This window comes from Octopus sinensis, linkage group LG7 (assembly GCF_006345805.1).
Source record: "Octopus sinensis linkage group LG7, ASM634580v1, whole genome shotgun sequence".
In the NCBI taxonomy this organism is placed as follows: domain Eukaryota; kingdom Metazoa; phylum Mollusca; class Cephalopoda; order Octopoda; family Octopodidae; genus Octopus; species Octopus sinensis.
The window spans coordinates 104,570,704-104,594,219 of NC_043003.1; the positions used below are offsets into that span (position 1 = coordinate 104,570,704).

Consider the following 23,516-nt stretch of genomic DNA (forward strand, 5'->3'; position numbering starts at 1 on the left):
AACTTTTATTTTCAATTTCAGTAATAATGAATGTACATTAAGATTAATATATTTTAATAACATTATTTGACTTCATATTCATAGTTACAATGTTTTTGATAAGCTAAATTCACTCATAAATTTTGACTATATTCTAAATTCAAAGTATTCTGAGTAGTGAAAAACCAGCCAAATTTGGTACACATTGATCCAGCGGTTTGGCTGTGCACAGAGAAAACACACAAACAGGGAATTTTATAGATATACAGGGTGTCCACAAAGTCTGGGTACATGGAGTAAATAAAATCATAGCATAAACAATTAAATATAAGAAATAATAATTTCATAAAATATGTATTAGTCCCCATGTACCCAGACTTTGTGGACTCCCTGTAGATACCTTAAGTTTATTTCATTTAAAAAAAAAACCCAAAAAGCTTTCAAACTATTTCGTTTCAGCCAATTTTAGTTGTTGAAGTTTCCTTCTTCAGGTCTTAACTTCAGGGGAGATAACCGAATAGGTCACGTGGTCTTCCTTTCGTCGATCCGAAGAACTTGGTTATTTTTCCACCCAGAATGGCTTCGAGGGTTTATCGGAGTCTTATCCACCCCGTCAGGGTAAGTCGTTTTACTTTTTTAAAGTTAAACTGATGAAATTATATCCATGAAAACCAATACAACGCCTTGTTGCCTCTTCTGCTCTTGATAGTCTTCTTTTTCCATCTGTACCGACCACCAAGGTCGTTTGTTTCAGGCAGCAATAACATTTAAAGATGTCTATTTTTTAAAGAATTTTCCATCATTCTCTGTCCTGCGCAGTTTAGTAATTACTATTTAGTTTCAACAATAAAAGAAAGGCGAATTAAATAATCGAAAATTCAAGCACTTCATATTCCTTTCATGAACAGAAATCGTAGCTTTGTCGGTCGTTTGTTATTGACAAGGACAGTGCCCTCGACCCACCCGACTCACCTTTAAACCTTGTCCACCTTCAGATCAATGATATATTCCTATTAGAGATGCTATTATAATTATTAATTATTGTTGTTAGTTTGTTGGTTTGAAACATTTTATTATGTTCTGTTCTTTTTGTCGACCCACACCTTTGTGAAGGGTATGAACGTCTCATAGTCCAAATTTTGAAGTCATCATGCTGAGAAAGAACGAATCGTTATTCACCTATAGCTGCTATGGAGATAGAATAAATGAAACGGTTGATGTTTACATCTTGACAATGAAACTAATCCCTTACTACACTTGCCAAAGTTATGCCTTTCGGGCAAAACTACAGGTTTCTGCCACCCCATCCCACCCCCGATTTTTGATGATCACAACTTTCAGAAAAATGGATATTTTTGTAGTGAGACTTTCTACAAATATCTGTTATATCATGTAGATTCCGAATATACAAACTTTTGGCGGAGAACGTGTTTTAAGAGGGGGAGAATTTCCGAAAATTCACCGGAGTCCACTTCAATTCGTCTTAACTTTCAAGAAAATGGATATTTTAAAATAAAATTCTCTACAAATATACCTCGGACTATGTAGATTCCGAAGACATAAGAATTTTTGGGGAAAACAATTGGGGGTTATTTTTAAGAACTGTTCCCCACTCGGGGGTGTTTCGGAACAAAGCGTCCATATTTTTTTTTTCTTTCAGTTTTGTGCGTCTGTGCATCCGTAGATTTCTACCACTTGCGCGCGCGCGCAAACACACACATGCAATTAGAAACGTTCAAACGGGGAAATTATTCCATTTAATATGTTTATTAGAGAGATTATGCAACAAATTATACTTTACACTTCTAGAATTTAACTGTGCGTTTATATATTCCTTATTTTTGCTTCTGGTGTCTTCTGCCTTTCAGTGCAACGGGTGTAAAAAAAAAGGCGTCGGAAACGAATATGAAAACAAAAATGCCTGGAAAGCAACGGGTTGGGAGAGCCCCTACCTACCATGACATCTGACCTCAGGGAAGAACACAACCCACAAAGCCTGTTCCGTGAGCAGACAGAATTGTTAGCATGCCAGGTGAAATACTGATCAACATTTTGCCTTGTCTTTACCTTCTCGGTTCAAATTCCACCAAGGTCAACTTTGCCTTTCATCTCTTTGAGGTCGATAAAATAAGTACCAGTTGAGCACTGGGGTCAATGTAATCTACTTACCCCCTTTCCCTGAAATTGCTGGCCTGCCAAAATTTGAAACTAATATTGCTAAAATATATAACACCACTCCCACATTTCATATATAGCCATCATCATCATCACCATCATTTAACATCCATTTTCTATGCTGGCATGTGTTGAGCAGATTGACAGGAACTGGCAAGGCCAGGGCCCATACCAGGTCCCATAGTCTGTTTTAGCTTGGTTTCTACAGCTGGATGCCACCCTTCCTAATGCCAACCACTTTACAGAGTTTACTGGGTGCTTTTTAGGTGGCACTTTGGTTTTAGGATATCAATTTTGTTGTGGTTAGTAATTTTCTTGAGTACAGCAATGAAACACTATAAAAATATTTTGTTTTTACTGTGTATATCAGTGAGGATGGAGTCATGATGTTAGGTAACTCCTCATTGAAAATTTCTGGAAGAAATAGTTTGTCTACAGTTTGGTGATTACTTGGATGTTATGGCATATCTCACAGAAGGATCACATGGATGGTTTCTGTTTCAACTAGTTATAGTTTACACTGGATATAATACTTGTGGTGAGGGTAAACTCAAAGCGGTTAGTGATATGGAATTGGGATTAAGGTAGAGTTATGAGCATGCAGGAGATAAAGGGACAAGTGCAGCATATAGAATGGGAGCTTTTAAAAGTGCTGGGATGTTTATTACAAGGAGAAGGAAGCTTCTATAAAGGGGTCACAAAGTTTTTGTCTCTTTTGAAAGACATGAGGAGAGGATTGGCAAAGGTAAGAGTGGTTAGGGGCTCACAGAAAAAGAACAAAGTTGGAGAAAAATAGTTTAACCCATTTTGGCACTGTGTTTCTATTGAAATACTATGCTTCTGTTTCAGTTAATTTTTTTAAGTAACAAAGAATTTAATTAATCATTAAACTGGTGTTTGGAGCATGAATTAGCATGAAATTTTGATGGGAGATTTTAACTATAATCAGTTTGTATCATAGAATTAAGGCAGCTTCAGATAGGTTTGTTTCAAAAGAGTTAATGAAGTGGCTGGGCAAATGGGTGAAAGGTGGTAGAAAAAGGAAGTATATCTACAGGTGTAGATATACTCGTCAGGCAAAGTGAAATCATAGTTTTGACCATTGCCAGTGCGATGTAAGTATCACATGTGAATCATAGTCATGGCTGTTGCCTGTACCATGGCAGAAACATTAGCACGCCGGGCGAAATGCTTAGCAGTATTTCGTCTGTCGTTCCGTTCTGAGTTCAAATTCCGCCAAGGTCAACTTTGCCTTTTATCCTTTCGGGGTCGATTAAAAAAGTACCAGTTACGCACTGGGGTCAATATAATCGACTTAATCCGTTTGTCCTCTCTGTGTTTAGCCCCCTGTGGGTAGTAAAGAAATAGGTATCCATGAATCGTAGTCATGGTCACTGCTAGTGCCACGTAAATGGTACCCACGGATTGTAGTCATGGTTGCTGCCAATACAATGTAAACGGCACCCATGAATCATAGTCATGGTCACTGCTGGTGCCACATAAATGGTGTGTGTGTTTGGAGTGCTGATTTCTGACATTGGCCTAGTATTGATGGAGTGTGCTGTGATTGAGTACAGGTAACTGAATATGAGGAAGAACTAGAACTCAGATTTGGAAAGAAAATTCAAGTTTTTATTGTTGGATTTGAAGTGTGTGTAGGCTGAGAAGACCAGAAGTTGAGGTAGGGGTCAGTAGAAATGTAAAGGTTATCAATGTTGATGTTCAGAAAGGTAACTCAAATGCTGAAGATGATAAATTCAAAAGCAGGTGGAAAAGTGTTGATGATGGTGATAAGCCTAAGATCTGCACTAAGTGCCAGTCTGATTTGGCATGGTTTCTATGGCTGGATGCCCTTCCTAAAGCCAACCAGTCTATGAGTGTAATGGGTGATTTTACATGCCACCAACATGGGTGCCATTTACATGGCACCGGCAGTGATCCTGACTATGATTCATGGGTGCCGTTTACATTGTATTGGCAGCAACCATGACTACAATCCGTGGGTATCATTTACGCGGCACTAGCAGTGACCATGACTACGATTCATGGATACCTATTTCTTTACTACCCACAAGGGGCTAAACACGGAGAGGACAAGCAAGGACAGACAAACGGATTAAGTCGATTATATCGACCCCAGTGCGTAACTGGTACTTATTTAATCGACCCCAAAAGGATGAAAGGCAAAGTCAACCTCGGCGGAATTTGAACTCAGAACATAGCGGCAGACGAAGTACCTATTTCTTTACTACCCACAAGGGGCTATACACAGAGAGGACAAGCAAGGACAGACAAACAGATTAAGTCGATTATTTCGACCCCAGTGCGTAACTGGTACTTATTTAATCGACCCCGAAAGGATGAAAGGCAAAGTTGACCTTGGCGGAATTTGAACTCAGAACGGAACGACAGACGAAATACTGCTAAGCATTTCGCCCGGCGTGCTAACGTTTCTGCCATGGTACTGGCAACAGCCATGTACCATGGTTCACGTGTGCTACTTACATCGCACTGGCAATGGTCAAAACTATGATTTCACTTGGCCTGACGAGTTTTCTATGTACAGCATATTTTGTCATCATCTCCATGGTGAGGCCCAACATTTGAAGAAATCTAACCCATACAAGCACAGAAGTTAAAATGGTGAGGGTGACATAATTGTCTTACAGGAGTAAATATCAAAATTTTGCTATTCATTTCTTTAATATCATTAACATACACTCAGATTCTTATAACCCTGTTAAACATCAAATAACCATATTCAGCCTCTGAATTAGATATGTCTTTTTGAACATAAAAGAGCACAATATTTATCTAATTATCTTCTTCTCCCCTCAAACCTTGACCATTATGCTATTGTTGCTTGACCATCATCCCTACCAATAGTTACAAAATATATTTTAGCTATTCTTTATATTCCACAGGGACGTCTTTTGGCCAGCCAAGCTGCAGCAGCACATGATGTGGACACCTCTAGCTCTCTACAACCAGCTACAAAGGTAGGTTGGCTTAGCTACGTATTTGATATTAAGGAATTACGCGTATATGCGTGAAGGTAAATATTATTTTCTTTTAAATGTATATTTGAAATTAATGAAATTTGATTTTTATGTGGTTTGATATGGAGAATGAGTTTTTTTCCATAACATTTTGAGGTACTTCACTGTCAATTGATAGTTCAACAACTAGTGTACCATATATAGTGGTAGCTCTCTCGTTGTACTGTGAATCTGCTACCTCATTAACAATACATTACTAATACTCAAATTTATAAACGAGAGACTATCTGCTTTTGATGCTTAAAATTTCACATTACAATCTCTTGTATCCTTTGCCTGAAAATCCATAACTTCAAGCTTATGGATCTTTGTCAGTGAACAGGTCGCAGTCTTAAAGCAAGGAAAATATTTTGACAAATTAAACTTAAATGTTGAAGTGAATGAAACGGTTTTTGTGTGTTTCTTAAATGGCTTACAAACACCTTCCACGCCGCAATTGTTTTCGTTCCAGCACACGATCTCAGATCAAATCACTTCCTATGCAGGTACATCTCCGTTATTAATAAGTTTTTTGTAAATATACTTCTTTGTTGCTGTGAAATGGTTTCTGTGTTGAAGCTCACTTAAAATATTCCAGTGTGGTGAAAGACAACAAATTGGACTCATATAAATATTATGGCCAATTTTATCATTGTTACTTTGTTATAAGTAAACAAAATTTGTTACTGTAGTTTCATTTGCATAACATTGAATAAAATTGCATCCAAAGATTTGGTTTCCTTTTTAGAACCAGAAATTACTTTGATTCTGTTGTTGAACTTCTGTAAGGACAGTGATCTTGTGGCACACACTACCAATCTATATCACATCCAAAGACAAAACCTAAAATGATGATGATGATACGTGTGTGTGTGTGTGTGCATACCTATAATATATATATACCCCACATTTTATTGTTTTATTTTATTTGTGATTGCTAAATGTTTGCTGTCTTTCAGTTGAGGATTTGCAACCAAATTTACTTCATGCCGAGCCTAGCTATATTTTCATGTAAAGAATTCATTTTAATTCGTATACAGTATGGTGTTATAGTTAATTCCTGTCACTTATTTATTGCCAACCATATACCCCTATCAGAAAAAGGACAAAATTCCATAAGTTGTGTTTACTGCTAGTGAAAGAATACAGGAGTATGTAAGATCGATAACATTAGAACTTGTGCATATTCTATGTAGTATTGAAACCTTGATTCTCCACTTTGAGAAAAATTAAATTTTTTTCATCTCCAGAATTTATTGATTTAAAGTTAACAAAGTTTGTTGTTACTGCTTAAATTTTCAGGTTTCCAAGTTAGGAAATGGTATAACTGTGGCATCTTTGGAGAATTACTCTCCTATATCGCATGTGTCTATTGTGGTTAAAGCTGGCTCCAGGTATGAATCAGGAGATAACTTAGGAATTAGTCACCTCTTGAGAAATATGGCTGGAATGGTAAGTAACTTCCAAAAGACTTTTTATCCTATTTTCTACACTGTAGTCTATGGTGTTGTACTTGTTATACTGTGGTGTATTGTGTTGTGACATTTACAATGTATGGTGCTGTGATATATATGCACTGTGGTGTGTGGTGTCATGATATCGGCACTGGTATAGACATTGTGGTGTTTGGTATTCTTTTGGGTGGATAGATGCGGGACTATTCCAAAATCTCTCGTGGAAGCATCATCCAACCAAAGTACAAATATATGGGAAACTACCACCTGTATCATCTCTTGTGAAAGGTAGGAGAGTCCAGTTTGCTGGACATTGTTGTAGAGCTGAAATCGAGGTAATTTCTACTCTTCTACTCTGGAAGCCCTCTACTCGCAATGCCAGAGAGCGCATACTCTCCTACCCTGATGTAATCTCGAGGGATACAGGCATCCAACAACAGGACCTCCGTAATGCTATGATGGACCGTGAAGTCTGGCATAGCATTGTTAAATTCCATTGTCTTGACCACGGTCGAACAATGATGATGATGATGATTCCAATATTGAGTCCTGATTGAATCTCATTAATCATCCTCTACCGCTTAGTTTCTTATTGATGTTTTCTCTCTTTGAGAATTGTCCTTACATTCCTGTTGTAGCCTCTTGCACCTAGCTACACAATGAAGCAGTTAAGAAACATTGCTGTTCTTAGCTTGTTCCAAGCATATTCTTCACCATTTTCTTCTTTCTTCTCTTTGACAGGGAACAAAGGAGAGCACAGCATTTGGCTTGACTAGAACCGTGCAGCAATCTGGTGCCAATTACACGTAAGTTTGGTCTTTGTCTTCACTTCTCTCCTAACACATCTCTCATCCATAAAATTGTTTTATATATATATATACTAGCACTATGACCTGGCGTTGCTGGATCATAGTGCTTAGTGCATGCATATACAGCTGTGTGCGTGCACACATACACACAAGTACTGTCCAAATCTCCGACCAATCACACAGCCAGCTGGCATTCAATTGGTGTATCAAGTTTCGGAGATTTTGATTAGGTTTTGGACAGAAAATTCACAAAAAAGTCACTTCTATTGATTTTTTAATGGCTTTGCGGGGTGACTGGGGAAATGTAAAGATGTGCACGACCACCCTTGGACGGTTTAGAATGACCATAGAAAGTGCAAGCCCTCCAACTGAAAAATTGTGGATTTGTATAAAGGACACAGACAGACAGACATTTTGCCTTTTATATATATACTAGCAGTATCGCCCGGCGTTGCTTGGGTTTGTTTCGACCCGCTGGAATTGTAATTTTGAAAAGTAAAAATTTTGTGAACATTTTTCTGGTCGAAATATACCGAAAAGTGGCGACACAGCAGTGAAATAATCGTAAAAAATAGGGATTTTCATAGAAAAAAGCAGCTTTTTGATGTAAATAATTTTTGGTGTTAACATGGTCCGATTTGAATTTTATGTTCTATGGAAGGAAGAGCAACCCTTCTTCTATCATACTCTCAATTTTGGTCAACTTGCGCCGCAGGGTCTCGGAGGAGATAGTGTTAGTTGAAGGTTACCAAACGTGGCGCACACAGACAACTTCAGCTTTATATAGAGACTAGCAGTATCGCCCGGCGTTGCTCGGGTTTGTAAGGGAAATAACTATATAAGCATTTCTAGAGAGTTATAGCCAAAAAATAGCAAAAAATGCATTAAAAAAGGAAAAAATATGATGGTAAATTTTTTTTTAAATCGTTGACTCATCGTAGACATTTTTAGAGAGTTACTTCCCTTATATAATAGCCAAAAAATGCATTAAAATGGAAAAAAAACGATGGTAAATTTTTTTTAAATCGTAGACTCATGTAGACGCTTTCTTAGCCATTTCTGTTTTGGTGTCTTCAAGCCATGAAGTCGTTGTTCTAAAAGAACACTGGTCTCCTTGACAACGCATTACGACGTTGATTTCCTTACACTCCCTTCCCCACAGGTGCAGGTGTGAGCGTGGATGCCAACTCCGCCGCCATCGACACACGAAAAATTATGCATTAAAATGGAATAAAAAATGATGTTAAATTATTTTTAAATCGTAGACTCATCGTAGACGCGCGCTAATATTCAGACGGGCTCGATATGAATCACGACTATAAGCTACCCGAATTTGGTTAAACTGCACCGCAAAATGTGGGAGTAGTTATGAATCTAAATCGAAGGGGACAGACACTCACACAACTACAGTTTTATATATATAGATATACATAGCGCAGTAGTGGTGAGATGTGACAGCAAAGAAAAGCATACATTCACTCTCTGCATGCAATTAGACTCGGAAAGTTCGTGAGGAACCCATTGACCCAATTTGCTGACTTTTCCGATAGCACACAGGTCTCAATGAATGGTTGAATGACCAAATCCAAGCTTCTCTGCTAGTTCCTCAACAGTTACGATGAGATTTTGTTCCACCAGGGTTTTCAGGATGTCCTTGTCGAGTTCTACAGATCTTTCAGGATGAGGCTCGTCTTCTAGGCTGTAGTTTATGGCTCGGGATTTCTGGAACCACCATTGACACTGCCTTACGCTTATTGTCCAATCCCCATATACTGCATTAATATTTCTTGTACTTTGCACACATTTATATTCTGTTATTCTTTTATATGTTTCAGCCTTGAGGTTGTGGCCATGCTGGATCATGTGTGTGTGTGTGTGTGTCTATCTGTCTGTCTGTATGTATATATGTATATGTATGTGTGTGAACAATAATATTTTCAACAGATGTGTTGCAAATGTATCTGATTGTTCTCAAGCTTCAATACTGTGTGTGTGTGTGTATGTATGTATGTATGTATATGTATGTATGTATGTATGTGTGTGTGTGTATGTATGTATGTATGTATGTATGAGTGTTTACTTTATTACTAACACAAGCCACTACGGTTATTTAATGTAAAGTCTTCCTCAAATCACTCTCTCTCTCGCTATTTACTCTCTTCCAAGAGCATTTTCACTCACTCTTAGCTCTTAGCTTCCCATACATTTTACTCATGTATCTATCAGCGTCATAGACAGAATACTTTCAGTTTAGTCTTCCTCAAATCACTCTGTCGCTATTTACTTTCATTTTATTCGTTGCACACTGTGTGTGTGCGTTTGCGTGTGGTGTAAACCAGACTAAGAAAAGCATTTGACACACACACCAGAATGTGAGTTTTCTGTAAATTTTGCTTAATTGGAGTTTAAATTTTAAAAACTGGACCTGGCATGACGCGATGCATTGTACTCTTAAAAATGCTAGGTAAATTGTAATTGAAGAAATCCTATATTGTAGATTTCTATAACTCCCAAAGGGAGGCAGATAAAATCTGCCTTTTATAATAAGAGATAACACACACACATTAATACACATACATAGACACGCACACACATGTATGTATGGATGTATATATGTACATCTGTCCACTTCTTGCAATATTTTTATCCTTCACTTCCTACACACACACACACACTTACACACACACACAGACACACACACGTGCACGCACACACACACCTTCTTAGCTTACAATTTCTTTCTGTCAACAATTGACAACAGAAGTACGCTCGCCAATTAATACTACCAAAATTTAACAACAGAAAGTAAATTAAAAACCAATTTACCTTTTCTGTATTATTATGGCAATCCGACCGTCGGTGTGTTTTTGCAAATGTGTTCGAATGAGAAGTGAGTTGTGTTTGGCGCCTTTTTTACTAATAACAAACACACACATATGTGTGTGTTTGAGTGTTTGTGTTTGTCACTGTCATATGTGTATGTGTATGCGTGTGTGTGAGGAATGGCAAACCAGATAGATAGCGCGCGAAGTTGTTTTGAAGTTCGCGCTCTGCTTGTGTGTGTGTGTGCGTGCTTTAGGTACACAGCACAACATTACTCTCTCTGTCTCTTTACACACACTAACAAAAGCACTTCACTTACACACCACGCTTTCTGTGTCGCACATCCCATCAAACACACACACTCACACATGTACATCAATGCTTTCGGAGTGAAATGTTAAAATATTGAGTTTTCTCGAATTTTGTCTTAATTGGGGGTGAAATTGAAAGAAATTTTGTATGGCATGACCGAATGGAAGTACTTGTAAAAATTATAGGTAAACTGTAATTGAAGAAATTGTGTGAGGAGTAAATCGTTATGTATTTATTTGTTTCTGTTTGCTGTTTTTTTTTGTTTGAGTAGTGGTTTAAGGTACACTTCTCTCGTTTTATAGAAATAGTTTCACTTTAATCGTTGCACACTTGCAAAGAGAAAGGAGTAGAAATTAGGGTGATAGCGTGAGTGAAGCAGATCGCTCCGTTTTTGTGTGTGTGCGTGTGCTGTAGCCCACACTAAGAAAAGCACTTGACTTACACACCACAATGTGAGTTTTCTCTAAATTTTGCTTAATTGGGGTTGAAATTTTAAAAACCGGACCTGGCACGACCCGATGCATTCTACTCTTAAAAATGCTAGGTAAATTGTAATTGAAGAAATCCTATATTGTAGATTTCTATAAGAGACAAAGGGAGGCAGATAAAATCTGCCTTTTATAATAAGAGATAGAGATATATTCAAACAGATAGAACCCTCTCTAATTTACTCACTGCCCACAGTTTTTCCTGCAGACATCACTCTACAGATGTTTAAGCTTAAGATCAGCCTCGCTTGTCAAAGGGGTCCTGTGAAAGTGTCGTGTCTACTTTCCCTCTTTCTCTGGCTGTCTTATTAAAAGTACACAAGAGATATACAAATGAAAAATATATAGGACTATGTTGCTGAATCAAATTCTAAATGTTGGCTATTATCTTGTGAGCAGTAAAACAGTATTGAGATAACTGAAGAGATTTCTGTTGCTAGATTTTCTAACCGTTTGGACACTGAAGATATTACGGTAATTACAATAGTTTTGAATTGATGAAAAAATTAATTCAGTCATCATCATCATTGTTTAATGTCCGCTTTCCATGCTAGCATGGGTCGGATGATTTTGACTGAGAGCTTGCGAACCAGATGGCTGCACCAGGCTCCAATCTTGATCTGGCAGAGTTTCTACAGCTGGATGCCCTTCCTAATTGCCAATCACTCCAAGAGTGTAGTATATTCTTCAGTATATGAAGAATATGCTCTCCCAGCTGGAACAGTGTACCATGGACTACATTATCCAATGTATCATTTCTTGAGACACTAGAGAATGATTTGAAAGCGAGATTTCACTCTTTCTAGCAAGTTGAGCAACCACATAGAGACCCTCTCGTCAGCTTGTTCAGTCTAGTCACATGACACATTTTTTAACTTTTACAATAGGTCTGAATATTTTAAATGATGAAGTTATGATGGTTGTAATGTTGTTGAAAATTGGCTGTGATGAAAGGGAAGATGTGTGTGTGTGCATAACACGCACACACACACTGACACCACAATATAGGTGGTTATAGTGGAGTGTGTTGTACGTCTTGTCATGACAGAGTGCTATTGAGATGAAAGATGACTGTGTTATTGACAAAATAATAATGATAGTGATTGGTGAGGTGGCCGAGTGGTTAAGGCGATGGACTGCTAATCCATTGGGGCCTCCCCGCCTGAGTTCGAATCTTATGCTCGTCGATTACATTTTCTTCTTTCGCTTGCGAAGACCTGTCGAGGCAAGTGAAATCAAAATCAATCAAAAATCAATGGAAATTGTAGTTGTGATACCAGTGCCGGTTGCACGTAAAAGAACCATCCGAACGTGGCCGTTGCCAGCGCCGCCTCGACTGGCCTCCATGGCGATGGTACGTAAAAGGCACCAACCGATTGTGGCCATTGCCAGCCTTGCCTGGCACCTGTGATGGTGACACGTAAAAAGCACCCACTACACTCCACCGAGTGGTTGGCGTTAGGAAGGGCATCCAGCTGTAGAAACACTGCCAGATCAGACTGGAGCCTGGCGCAGCCTCCTGGCTTCTCAGACCCCAGTCGAACCGTCCAACCCATGCTAGCATGGAAAGCGGACGTTAAACGATGATGATGATGATTGGGTTGAGGTTTACGGTAACAGCGGTGGTGGAAGTTACAGCTACTTGTGAAGTGGTTGGAAAGAGGCTGATGTACATGGGAATGGGAGCCTAGCTAAAAGGCAAGTGATGGGAAGGGATTGGGATTTGATGATCAACAAAAGAAGGGACAATAATAAAGGTGGTGGGTGTGACAGCAGTGGTTCAGGTTTTTTTCTATCAGTAATTTGTCTTGTTTATTGTGTTTTTCAGCTGTACAACCTCACGAGAATTTGTCACTTATCAAATTGATTGTCTTCGTGATGAACTGTAAGTATAACTTTAACCCTACCGTTCACTTCATCTCCTTGATAATCCTTTTTCAGCAAAGAAACACATAAAAGCACCAACCGATCATGGCCGTTGCCAGCCTCCCCTGGCACGTAAAAAACACCCACTACATTCACGGAGTGGTTGGCGTTAGGAAGGGCATCCAGCTGTAGAAACACTACCAGATCAGACTGGAGCCTGGTGCAGTCTCCATGGCTTCCATACCCTGGTCGAACCGTCCAACCCATGCTAGCATGGAAAGCGGACGTTAAATGATGATGATAAAATCTATTTAAGTCCCTTGGCGACTGGGAGGTTCTTTTAGGTCCTTGAAGATATTTGAAGTCACTGAGGTTCTTGTCAACTAATATTTTTAGTTGCCTCGTTGATTTTAGCCACTCATAGACCAGTGTGGTTACTTTCCTGTTGACCGATGCCAAAAGACGTTTATCTGTTATTGAAATGTTATATAACACAAACACACACACGCTCCATTATATACATTGTGATAGTGGAGTGTTTTGCCTATATTGGTTATAAAAGAGTTGATGAGGCTCAGTGGATAGAGAACTACATGAAGCTTAATATTTAACTGTTCTACTTTCAAATCTTACCAGTATTGACTTTGCCTTTTATCACTCTGGGTTTGATAAATGAAGTAATTGTAGTTATAATAAGATTGATTAAATGTATGCTTTTACTAAAAAAAGAGAAAGAGAATCTTTCTGTCTCTAGTGAAGAACATATTTCTACTTAATTGTTAGGATTCAGTGGGCAATTTTGTTAAACATGAGAAGGTTTACTGTTACTAATAAATCCTATGAAACTCCAACTGCTGTGGTTCTTTTCACTTGTTCTTGTTGATGGAAATCACTTACCTTAGGTTCCTAATAATTTTTTCACTTTTTATTTTAGTGATAATGTGATAGGATTGGTGAAAAGTGCAGTGACCGTACCAGCTTTCAAACCCTGGGAGATAAAGGAGGCAGCTGCCAGTATGACACTTGACAAGGCTGTCCTGAAGACACAACTTCCTCTTCGTAAGTACAATATGGTAATTAGTTTAATCACTTGCGAAGACCTGTTGAGGCAAGTGAAATCGAAATCGATCAAAAATCAATGGAAATTGCAGTTGTGATACCAGTGCCGGTGGCACGTAAAAGAACCATCTGAACGTGGTCGCTGCCAGCGCTGCCTTGACTGGCCTCCGTGCCGGTGGAACGTAAAAAGCACCCACTACACTCATGGATTGGTTGGCATTAGGAAAGGCAGCCAGCTGTAGAAACACTGCCAGATCAGACTGGGCCTGGTGCAGCCTCCTGGCTTCCCACACCCCGGTCGAACCGTCCAACCCATGCTAGCATGGAAAGCAGATGTTAAACGATGATTTATATTACATATAAATCTTGGGCAATGATTTGGTATGAATGTGGGGCTGTTTATTAGTCTAATTAACAGTGTTGCCATATTGAGGGAAATTGTTGCACGCTGGACTAAATTTTTTCTGAAGTATTTAATCTCATATTTATCAATAGAGGGTTTCAAATTTCAGTTGAAATAATGGAATGTGAGTTGGAGAGAACCCTGTCAGTGCACTCAGCAATTGAACATTGTGACTGGAAACTTTATTCAAGAGGTGAGAGACTGATAGAACCCATAAACAGGCAACTTTGGGAGGAGGTTCTCCTTCCACTTGTGGTCAAGTTTTTTGATGATGTCCAGTGCAAAATCCTCAAGGACCAGTGGCCAATGAGGTATGACAGAAAAGAGTGTGTTGATGGTAGATCTAGCCGTCAGGAGACAAAAATGTCTCCATAAATGAACAGGAGAAAGAACTAAAGTGAAACCCCAAAACATTACTGTTAGAAAGTAGAGAAGAGAAAATTGATACACTGAGCTTTATGATAGATATTACCAAGAATAAGGGATATCAAATTTCCCAAAATGTTTGGAAAGAGAAATTAAGAAAACATTATTTGCCACACTGAGTTCAAATCGTTCAAAATTGTTTATTTTTCATTCCTCAGAAGTCAGTAAAGTGAGAACTAGTAATATATTATATTGAATTAATTCAATTAATTGTATTTTATACTTACTAAAATAAGTCCTTATTTTCATTTCTAATAAAACTAGAAGCAGTTTTTTTTTTAATTCAGTGTGTTCCACTTTCATTTCCATCTCTGTCCATTTACCTCTTGCCTTTCATACTCTTGCAAACTTCCCTTCATACTCATCCTGTCCAATCCTTTGTACCACTTCTATATTCACCTTCCTGAAACTTGAGGGTGCACTCTGACACCTCTTCTGCAACAAAAAAACCTGTTCTTATCATTCTATTGCACTTTAACCTCATCATTATCTGGCATAAAAAGTTTAATACAACATCCTCCTCAGTTGAGGAGTCTCGTCTTGAGAGTTACTTGATGGCCTCACTTGTGCTAGGGTATCTTAAGAAGCACTTAGTACTGTGGTTGGTATTGGAAGGGCATCCAATTGTAGAAACAATGTGAAAGCAGGCATTAGGGCTTGTGAAGTCCTCTAGTTCCTCCTGTCAAACCAGCCAACCCATACCAGCATGGAGCACAAACATTAAATGCTGAGGATAATAATCTTTGTTATTGAGTTATAAAAAGATTTGTATCTGCTTTGTATGTATCAAGGACCTGTTTAAAAACCAGTGTTTAGTGGTTTCATGACATTAAGTGAATGTGAAATAAATCTTCTTTTGGGTAGGAAGACACCATTTTATTGCAAGAAACCTTACTAGATATTTTGGTTCCTTCCTAATCTTAACATTTAAGGAATTTTTTGGTGAGGTTGGGACCTGGCCAGCAGGAAGCGGCTTTACCTATATCCTTTTGCAGGTTGTCCAAGATTGGTGAGGTTAATTCAGTTAATAATGCCCTTGAAGGTAAACTGAGGCAGTTTAGAATGTCCTTCTTAGAAACAATATAACACTTGCAATAAATTTCGATTTATGACATATCAACAAGTAATCCATAATTTTATTCACTCAGTTATCAATCATCTAGAATTCAAAATTCTTCAGTTTTGTGGCTGTCATAATTGTAATTTAGTCTTACTTTGTAGTTATATGGAAATATAGGTTCAAACCTGGCAATAATGCAAATGACAAACTCTATTGGGTTGACTCTGTGGCTCAGTTGTTATTTTGCTTGAAGTCAGCCCTAATCTAGCGGACCTATGATCAAAAATGTTCCAGCTCTGACCATCCCATCTTTAATTTAGACTAAAGTAACCAACATGCAAGATGGTAGGTTGTAAGTTGAAGGATATTTTACAACTATTTCTAAAATGTTATGCAACTGTAAAGGGCTACCTTGTGGGCTAGTTTCAATCTCTCGTTAAACTCAACCAATTTACTATGTAAAAGCTGCAGAAAAAGCTTAGACATTGCAACTTACTTCTTCTCTCTCTCCTTCTCCACATTTATGTTACTCAAAAGAAACAAGTGTGTTCTTTTACTGATATTGGCCATTGAATCGTAGCCTTGATATTTAAAACTATAATCAAGCCTGTCTTTGATTGCAGAGGTGTTTGAGTTACTTCACTACGCAGCTTTTAGGAGTACTTTGGGTAACTCCATTTATGCATCTGACAGCATGATTGGCAGGTTTTCTCCTGAGCTTGTAAGTTTTTTAAAAATTTTCTTTCTTTCTTTCTCTCCAACACTTTAATGAATATATGCTTATAGCTGGTTTTTGTCTTCTTATTTAAAAGCGCTTATGATTTTTAACTCTTTTTGTGAGAAGATTTCAAACAACACTAGACTGCTTGTATGTTTTAATATACTTCTTATGAAGTCAAAATTCTGTCCAAAGACTCGAGTGTTGATCTGTTGATAAAAAGAAAATGCATCTAATAAAATTAATGAAAGTTATAAGTTTCCTGTTCTCATAGCCCATAAACTCACCTTTTTACAAATTAGAGAAATTTGCAGACGTGACTGTTCTGTGAAGAAATTCACTTCACAACTTTAGGTTCAGTCCCACTGTGCCACTTCTTGGCAAACCTGTGTCTTATTAGGGAATAGGGAATTTGGTAGACAGAAAGCAGAAGCTCATCTTGTGTATGTACATGCACAGGTGTCTGTTTACAATATACTTAGCTAATATTACAAACATGGTAGTATTTGTTGTCAGGAAATGTCGACAAATCATTTGTTTGCTTTGCTCTTTTGAATTCTGCTGGAGTGAAAAATCCCTTCCTTGAAAACAGGCAAAGGTTGGCAAGAGGAATGTCATATGGCCACAAAAAAACCTTGCCTCCATTTAAGCCATGCTATTGTGGAAAAAAACAGATGTTAAATACATGACTAAAGATTTTTCTGTAAAACTGTGCTAAATTTTCTGTCTTGTAAAAATCTCATGTGTGTAATAGATTTGGGATCTTTTTAGAGTCTTTTTGTGAGATCACCAAAAGAGCTCATTAGTGATTGTACAGTTAAGTATTTGTAGCAACTTTGAGGTTTTTAAGTACATTTTGTCTTGAGAAGGTGAGGCATGTACTTGTTTCTTTGATCTGTGCAGTGGTTGTGTTTGTGCAATTGTTTTCTTGGCAAGAACCACATTAACTAAAGAAACCTTCCTTATTTAAGATATTAGGTTGTAATCTGAAAATGGTTTCATTGCTATTGTAGCAAATCCAGTGAAGGCATAGGGGCACATTTTTCGGCTCTCATATAAATGTTGTTGATGTGGTGATGGTATTAATGTCTTAACTCCAGCACTACTTTAGCAGATCTTATGGAGGTAACCTGCCAAACAACTGAAAGTGACTCACAGCCATAGGAGTTGTCCTCCCTCAACTGTTTATCAACAACCATGTTGTACACTCTAACTTGTCTGATGGTAGTGATGATGATGGTGTTAATGAGAAGTTTTGGTCAGACATTTGAGAGTAACTATGTAGTCCAGATATGTCATTCTTCAGTTCCAATCAAGAACCATTTCTATGATCAGCCATCATTTTCGAGAGGGACTCATTCTTTGACTTCTTTTCATGTGTTTACCAGTTGCATCAGTATGTAGCAGACCACTACACAGCAGACCGTATGGCAGTTGTTGGCATTGGAGTTGACCATGAACATCTTCAACACTTGGTTGGCCAGTTCCAGTGCAGTCCCTCGTCTGGCATTTCTGATGCAAAGGCAAAATATTGTGGCGGTAAGTAGTGTTAATAATAGTTTCAGATTTTGACACAAGACAAGCATGTTTTAGTGGGTGGGCAATAAGCAATAACAGTGATCCCCCGTGCATGACTGGTACTATTTTATCGACTCCAACAAGATAAAAACCAATGTTGACATTAGCGTAATGGGAACTCGAGAAGTAATTCAGAGTGGCCAGTGACATGCATTTGAACAACACAGGACATGAAGTACCGTACAACATAAATTCTTTATTTATTGTCTCTTCTTGATGGTCTATCACAGTGTCTGCTAAACTGTGCTGTGGCACACCAATGTGCCACAAAAATATTTTGGGGATTTTCGAGAAACAACAATCCAAGAACATTCACAAAGTTTGAGCAAATTTATAAATCTTAAAATACCGTAAATATAAATCAATTACATTTCATGATGAACAGCAGTTTTGCTACAATACATTTCTGCCCTTAAATCGGGAATGTCTGTAAGCAAATTGTTTAGTAGTCCTAGTAGTTTTAATTTTTGATTTATTTATGATTTACATAAATTAGTTTATGTTAATTGTAATCGATTTTTAGTCTTAGATTTAAATATGGACAAATTTTTATTGAGACTTCAGAAAAATGAGAAAGAGAGTCATAGCAAACAAGACAAACACCAGAATAAAAAGTCTGCCTCATCAAAACGAAAATATAATGAAAATTATGTCCAATATGGTTTTATATTATCAGAAAAAGACAACTCAGTTCCTTTTTCTATGATTTGTTTAACAACATTCTCAAATGAAGCAGTGGTTCCCAGTAAACCTCAATGTTATGTAATAATAACAAATCATCTGCCATACAAGGACAAACCAAAAGAACACTTTAAGATGCTAAAAAATCATTTAAAAATTTAATCAAAAAGGCTGAAGAAATTTCACTCAATTCCTGAGAAAGCTCAAATCACTAGTTACAAAATTGCCAGGCTTTTGGCAAAAAAGAAAAGACCACCTTCTGATGCCGAAAACATTATTTTCCCAGCCTTGGAAATTGCTATTGGCACAATGATTAGTCAAACAAATTAAGATTTCTCATAAAATTCAAGGCATTGATGACCAGCTCCGTGAACATTTCACTGAAACAAAAAATGAACTCAAAACTTGTGAGCCTTACAAATCGACAAAAGTACAGACATCAGCAACAAAGCTCAACTAATTTCATTTCTGCAAATCATCAGAGGTGGTAAAATCATAAGTCACTCTCACTTTTGTTGTGAATTTAAGGAAAGAACAACAGGAGAAAATGTCTTTAACTTGGTAAACCAAAATGTCGTATTGAAAGGGATGCAGTGGCCAACTTATATTAGCATTTGCACTGATGGCGCTCCATCCAAGCAGGGTCAAAAAAATGGTTCCATGGCGCATGTATTACAAAAAAATTCACAAGTTAAAACTGTACACTGCATTCACCGCAAAGTTTTGGTGTCAAAATCTCTACCTGTGATGTCTCCTAAAGGTGATGAATTACATAAAATTGCATTCCCTACACTGCAGACTTTTGCATCTCTATGCGAAACTATGGATTCTGATTTTAAGTGTTTACTGCTTCATACAGAAGTGTGATGGTTCTCGAAAAGAAAAGTACTCACTCGATTTATCTCTTTGTAAGCTGAAATATGTTTCTTCGATGCTGAAAATTCTGGATTTGAATTAGTAAACGATGGTAATTGGTAGCTGAAAGTAGCATTTCTCAATGATCTTTTTTGAGAAGTTTCAAATTTGAGTCTGCAAGGAATGAACGAAAATATTACAATTACAAGTGAATTAAAGTCTTTCACTGACAAGTTAGAATTGTGGATAAGGAAAGTTAGAAACTCGTAGCTTGATTGCTTCTCAGGCCTAGAGGCTTTTCTAAGCAAATTTGAAATTTTGCCAGAAGTGCAGAAGACAGTAGAAAACCTCTCTCTATCATTTTCTAAGTATTTTCCATTCACTTGATTATCGAATGTAGGAACGGACCATCAATCCTTTCGCAACATACGATAGTACACACCTGCCATCAACAGAAGAAAATTTAATAGTCTTGGAAAACAATCCTGTGCACAAAGCCCCATTTTCTGGGCTAAAATTGTCAGAATTTTGCTTTGGAGCCAATATCCTCAATTAGCTGCTGCAGCCACTAAATCTCTGTTGTTGCCCTTTGGATCAACGTATCTTTTGCAAATCAGGCATCTCTGCACTTATGGAAATGAAGTCAAAAAAACAGGAAAGATTACAAATGGTAGATGAGAGTTATGTATTTATTTAAATTAAGCGCCACATCATCATCGTTTAAGGTCCACTTTCCATGCTAGCATGGGTTGGACAATTTTGACTGAGGGCTGGCGAACCAGATGGCCGCACCAGGCTCCGACAAAATTCTTTCTCAAAATCAATTGTATCCTTCTCGCTAAAACCATTATTATTGTATTATATTAGCTATATATTATATACTCTCTTTTAACTCTTTTACTTGTTTCAGTCATTTGACTGCGGCCATGCTGGAGCACCGCCTTTAGTCGAGCAACTCGACCCCGGGACTTATTCTTTTTGTAAGCCCAGTACTTATTCTATCGGTCTCTTTTTGCCGAACTGCTAAGTGACGGGGACGTAAACACACCAGCATCGGTTGTCAGGCAATGCTACGGGAGCAAACATACACACATACATATATATACATATATACGACAGGCTTCTTTCAGTTTCCGTCTACCAAATCCTCTCACAAGGCATTGGTCGGCCCGGGGCTATAGTAGAAGACACTTGCCCAAGATGCCACGCAGTGGGATTGAACCCGGAACCATGTGGTTGGTTAGCAAGCTACTTACCACACAGCCACTCCTGCGCTATGTTCATAAGACTATGTTATTTTATTGTTACTGTAATAAGAATATATTTATTTTTATTCATACTAATAAAGTATATTCAATTTTATTGAGATTTTTATTTGGTGTGCCGCAAAATAAATCCTCCTCGCTCAGTGTGTCATGAGGTAAAAATGTTTGGCAGACACTGGTCTATCATAATTACAGAAGTAAATTAAGACCTGCTCTGCTTGAGAAGGGGAAATAATCTCAAGATTCAAGACTTTTCCCAAGTTGACCTGCCTTTAAGGAAAAGACCTGCTTATCGTCTGGAGATGTGAGGATATAATTCTCTGGCTCAGTTGCCATCATCAACACAACAATTGTTTGACTTTACCTCTAGCAGCCAAGGAATTTAGATTTATACAGAAAAAGAATAGAACACATTTATGGCCATGATAATTTGCATAATTTAAGCAAAAAAATAGCTGAGAGGTTACACGGTGGCCAAGTGGCCCGTATTTGAGCAACATAGACAAATACAGGTACATTAAATAGCATACAACATAAAATTTTGATTTAGCTGTGTCCATGACTGGTATCAGTGATAAATTATATTCCAGTCTAAGGGAGGAATCTATCTTGTTTAACATAAGTAATCCCAAACAAAATGTCTGCTCTTAAAAGTAATTTATGAGATTTAGAAGCATTTCAGAAATCTTGCTGTACCAAGGACACAAATTACAACTGTTTCAGTTGTTCATAGATTCTGCCACTTCTTTGGACAGTCTTTCATTTTTAATAATGATAATATGCATCAACCGCGATCGGACTCAGTCCGCTGCTTCCTGCCGAGGCGTTGTCGATGAACGCGCCGGTGGCGGCCGCTCATTCTGCGGGTGATCGTCTGCCGCCTCGTCGGCGTTCGATTTCCGGTTTGTATTTAGTCCCTTGTGGATAGTAAAGAAATAGATAATATGCATCAACATATTGCTGTGAAAACAGTGTTTCTTGGTACGATTAATCAAAAGGTCTTTTTATTTCCTGAAAATAGGTGAAATTCGAGTGGAGTCTAAGAATGATATGGTAACTGCAGCCGTAGCCACTGAAGGACCTTGGTAAGTTTACTAAACAATATTCTTATGTTCGGATTAGTTGCCTTTGATCCCTATTAGTAAGATTACTAATACTGTTATCACTAAAACTGCACTAAATTCTTCTTGATTGAATTACGTCAAGCAGTAGGAGTTCTAACATACCTACCTAAATTAATTCCACATATTTAACCTTTACTAGCATTGAAAAAAACAATTTTGAAACAAAACACACACACACACACCACAAATATTTATTGCTAATCTAGGTGGCACCACCAGTGCATTTGTGTAATTTATATATGGCGTTTTAAAAAATGATTAAGTTGAAAGATGTGCAGCCAGTGTCCATGGGCTCTGTAATTCTTTCCAGACTGTTAACAAGTGTCTGTGGTGTTAACTGTAAATCACTATCAATGATTGTCTTGGCAGGGAAGGAATTAAAGGTGGAGTTGGGTAAGTTCTAATGAAGAATGATTGGTAAAACCTTTTAGTGGAAAATGTTGTTGGGTAAGACAGAGTAGTTGTAATGTAAAAGTGAGTGGGTGTTTGGTGTATGGAAGTGATAAAAGTGTGTTATGAGGGTGGATGGTGACTAGGTTTGGATGTGAGTAGTTGTTTGGACAATCAGTGTGTTAAAGAGATCCTTGGCTGAGTGACAGAAGATTAATGGGTGAAGTCAGCTCAGATGGCCGAATTATTCACCCTATGCATCAAGAATGTGGAAGGGGTGGGAACCAAGGGTAATTGGGTGCATTGAAATAATTGAAGTTGGTGGCTTGAGAGAAGATATGTGTATTTTCTATTTAGTATAGGGGACATTTCGTTTATGAGGACCTACTCCTGTATTTGTCTGAGTGATGGGTCCTTCAGGTGCTTCGATAAAATGCGTATGACAAGTCAGCCCAGTGTGCCTCCATCTTGGTAGAGTATGGAGGATTGGTTTTTGTCATCAGGTTTCTTCATGTATCATCTACTTTCCATGCTAGCAGGGTTTGGACGATTTGACTGAGGACTGGCGAACCTGATGTCTGCACCAGGCTCCAATCTGATCTGGTAGAGTTTCTACAGCTGGATTCCCTTCCTAACGCCAACCACTCTGAGAGTGTAGTGGGTGCTTTTATGTACCACTGGCACGAGGGCCAGTCTGGCGGTACTGGCAACGGCCATGCTCAAATGGTGTTTTTTATGTGCCACCTGCACAGGAACCAGGCCAGCGGCACTTGCAATGACCTCGCTCAAATGTTTTTTCCCGTGCCAGTAAGGCAATGCTGGTAACGATCACGCTCGAATGGTGCTTTTTATGTGCCACCGGCACAGAAGCCAGTTGCTCTGGCAACAATCACGCTTGTATGGTACTCTTAGTGCTTCACCAGCATGGATGTCAGTTATCGAATTTGATTTCGATTTCACTTGCCTCAACGGGTCTTTGCAAGCAGAGTTTAGTGTCCAATGAAAGAAAGGTA

The 23,516-nt window shown here is 38.1% G+C and overlaps 1 protein-coding gene and 1 non-coding gene across 3 annotated transcripts in view; both read left to right on the forward strand.

Moving 5' to 3' along the window:
* The first annotated feature begins 446 nt into the window (after positions 1-446).
* LOC115214088 (cytochrome b-c1 complex subunit 2, mitochondrial) overlaps positions 447-23,516 on the forward strand; it is a 35,573-nt gene continuing 12,503 nt past the window's right edge. For both annotated transcript variants that reach the window (XM_029783139.2, XM_029783140.2), the window contains exons 1-9: positions 447-597; positions 5,079-5,153; positions 6,495-6,644; positions 7,388-7,452; positions 12,907-12,963; positions 13,879-14,003; positions 16,516-16,613; positions 17,999-18,149; positions 22,011-22,074. In XM_029783139.2, the coding sequence (XP_029638999.1) occupies positions 556-597; positions 5,079-5,153; positions 6,495-6,644; positions 7,388-7,452; positions 12,907-12,963; positions 13,879-14,003; positions 16,516-16,613; positions 17,999-18,149; positions 22,011-22,074 (827 nt within the window). In that variant the 5' untranslated portion in view covers positions 447-555. The remainder of the gene's footprint in view (positions 598-5,078; positions 5,154-6,494; positions 6,645-7,387; positions 7,453-12,906; positions 12,964-13,878; positions 14,004-16,515; positions 16,614-17,998; positions 18,150-22,010; positions 22,075-23,516) is intronic.
* On the forward strand, positions 12,184-12,265 carry Trnas-gcu. The gene has a single exon. It is a non-coding gene; the product is annotated as a tRNA-Ser (tRNA).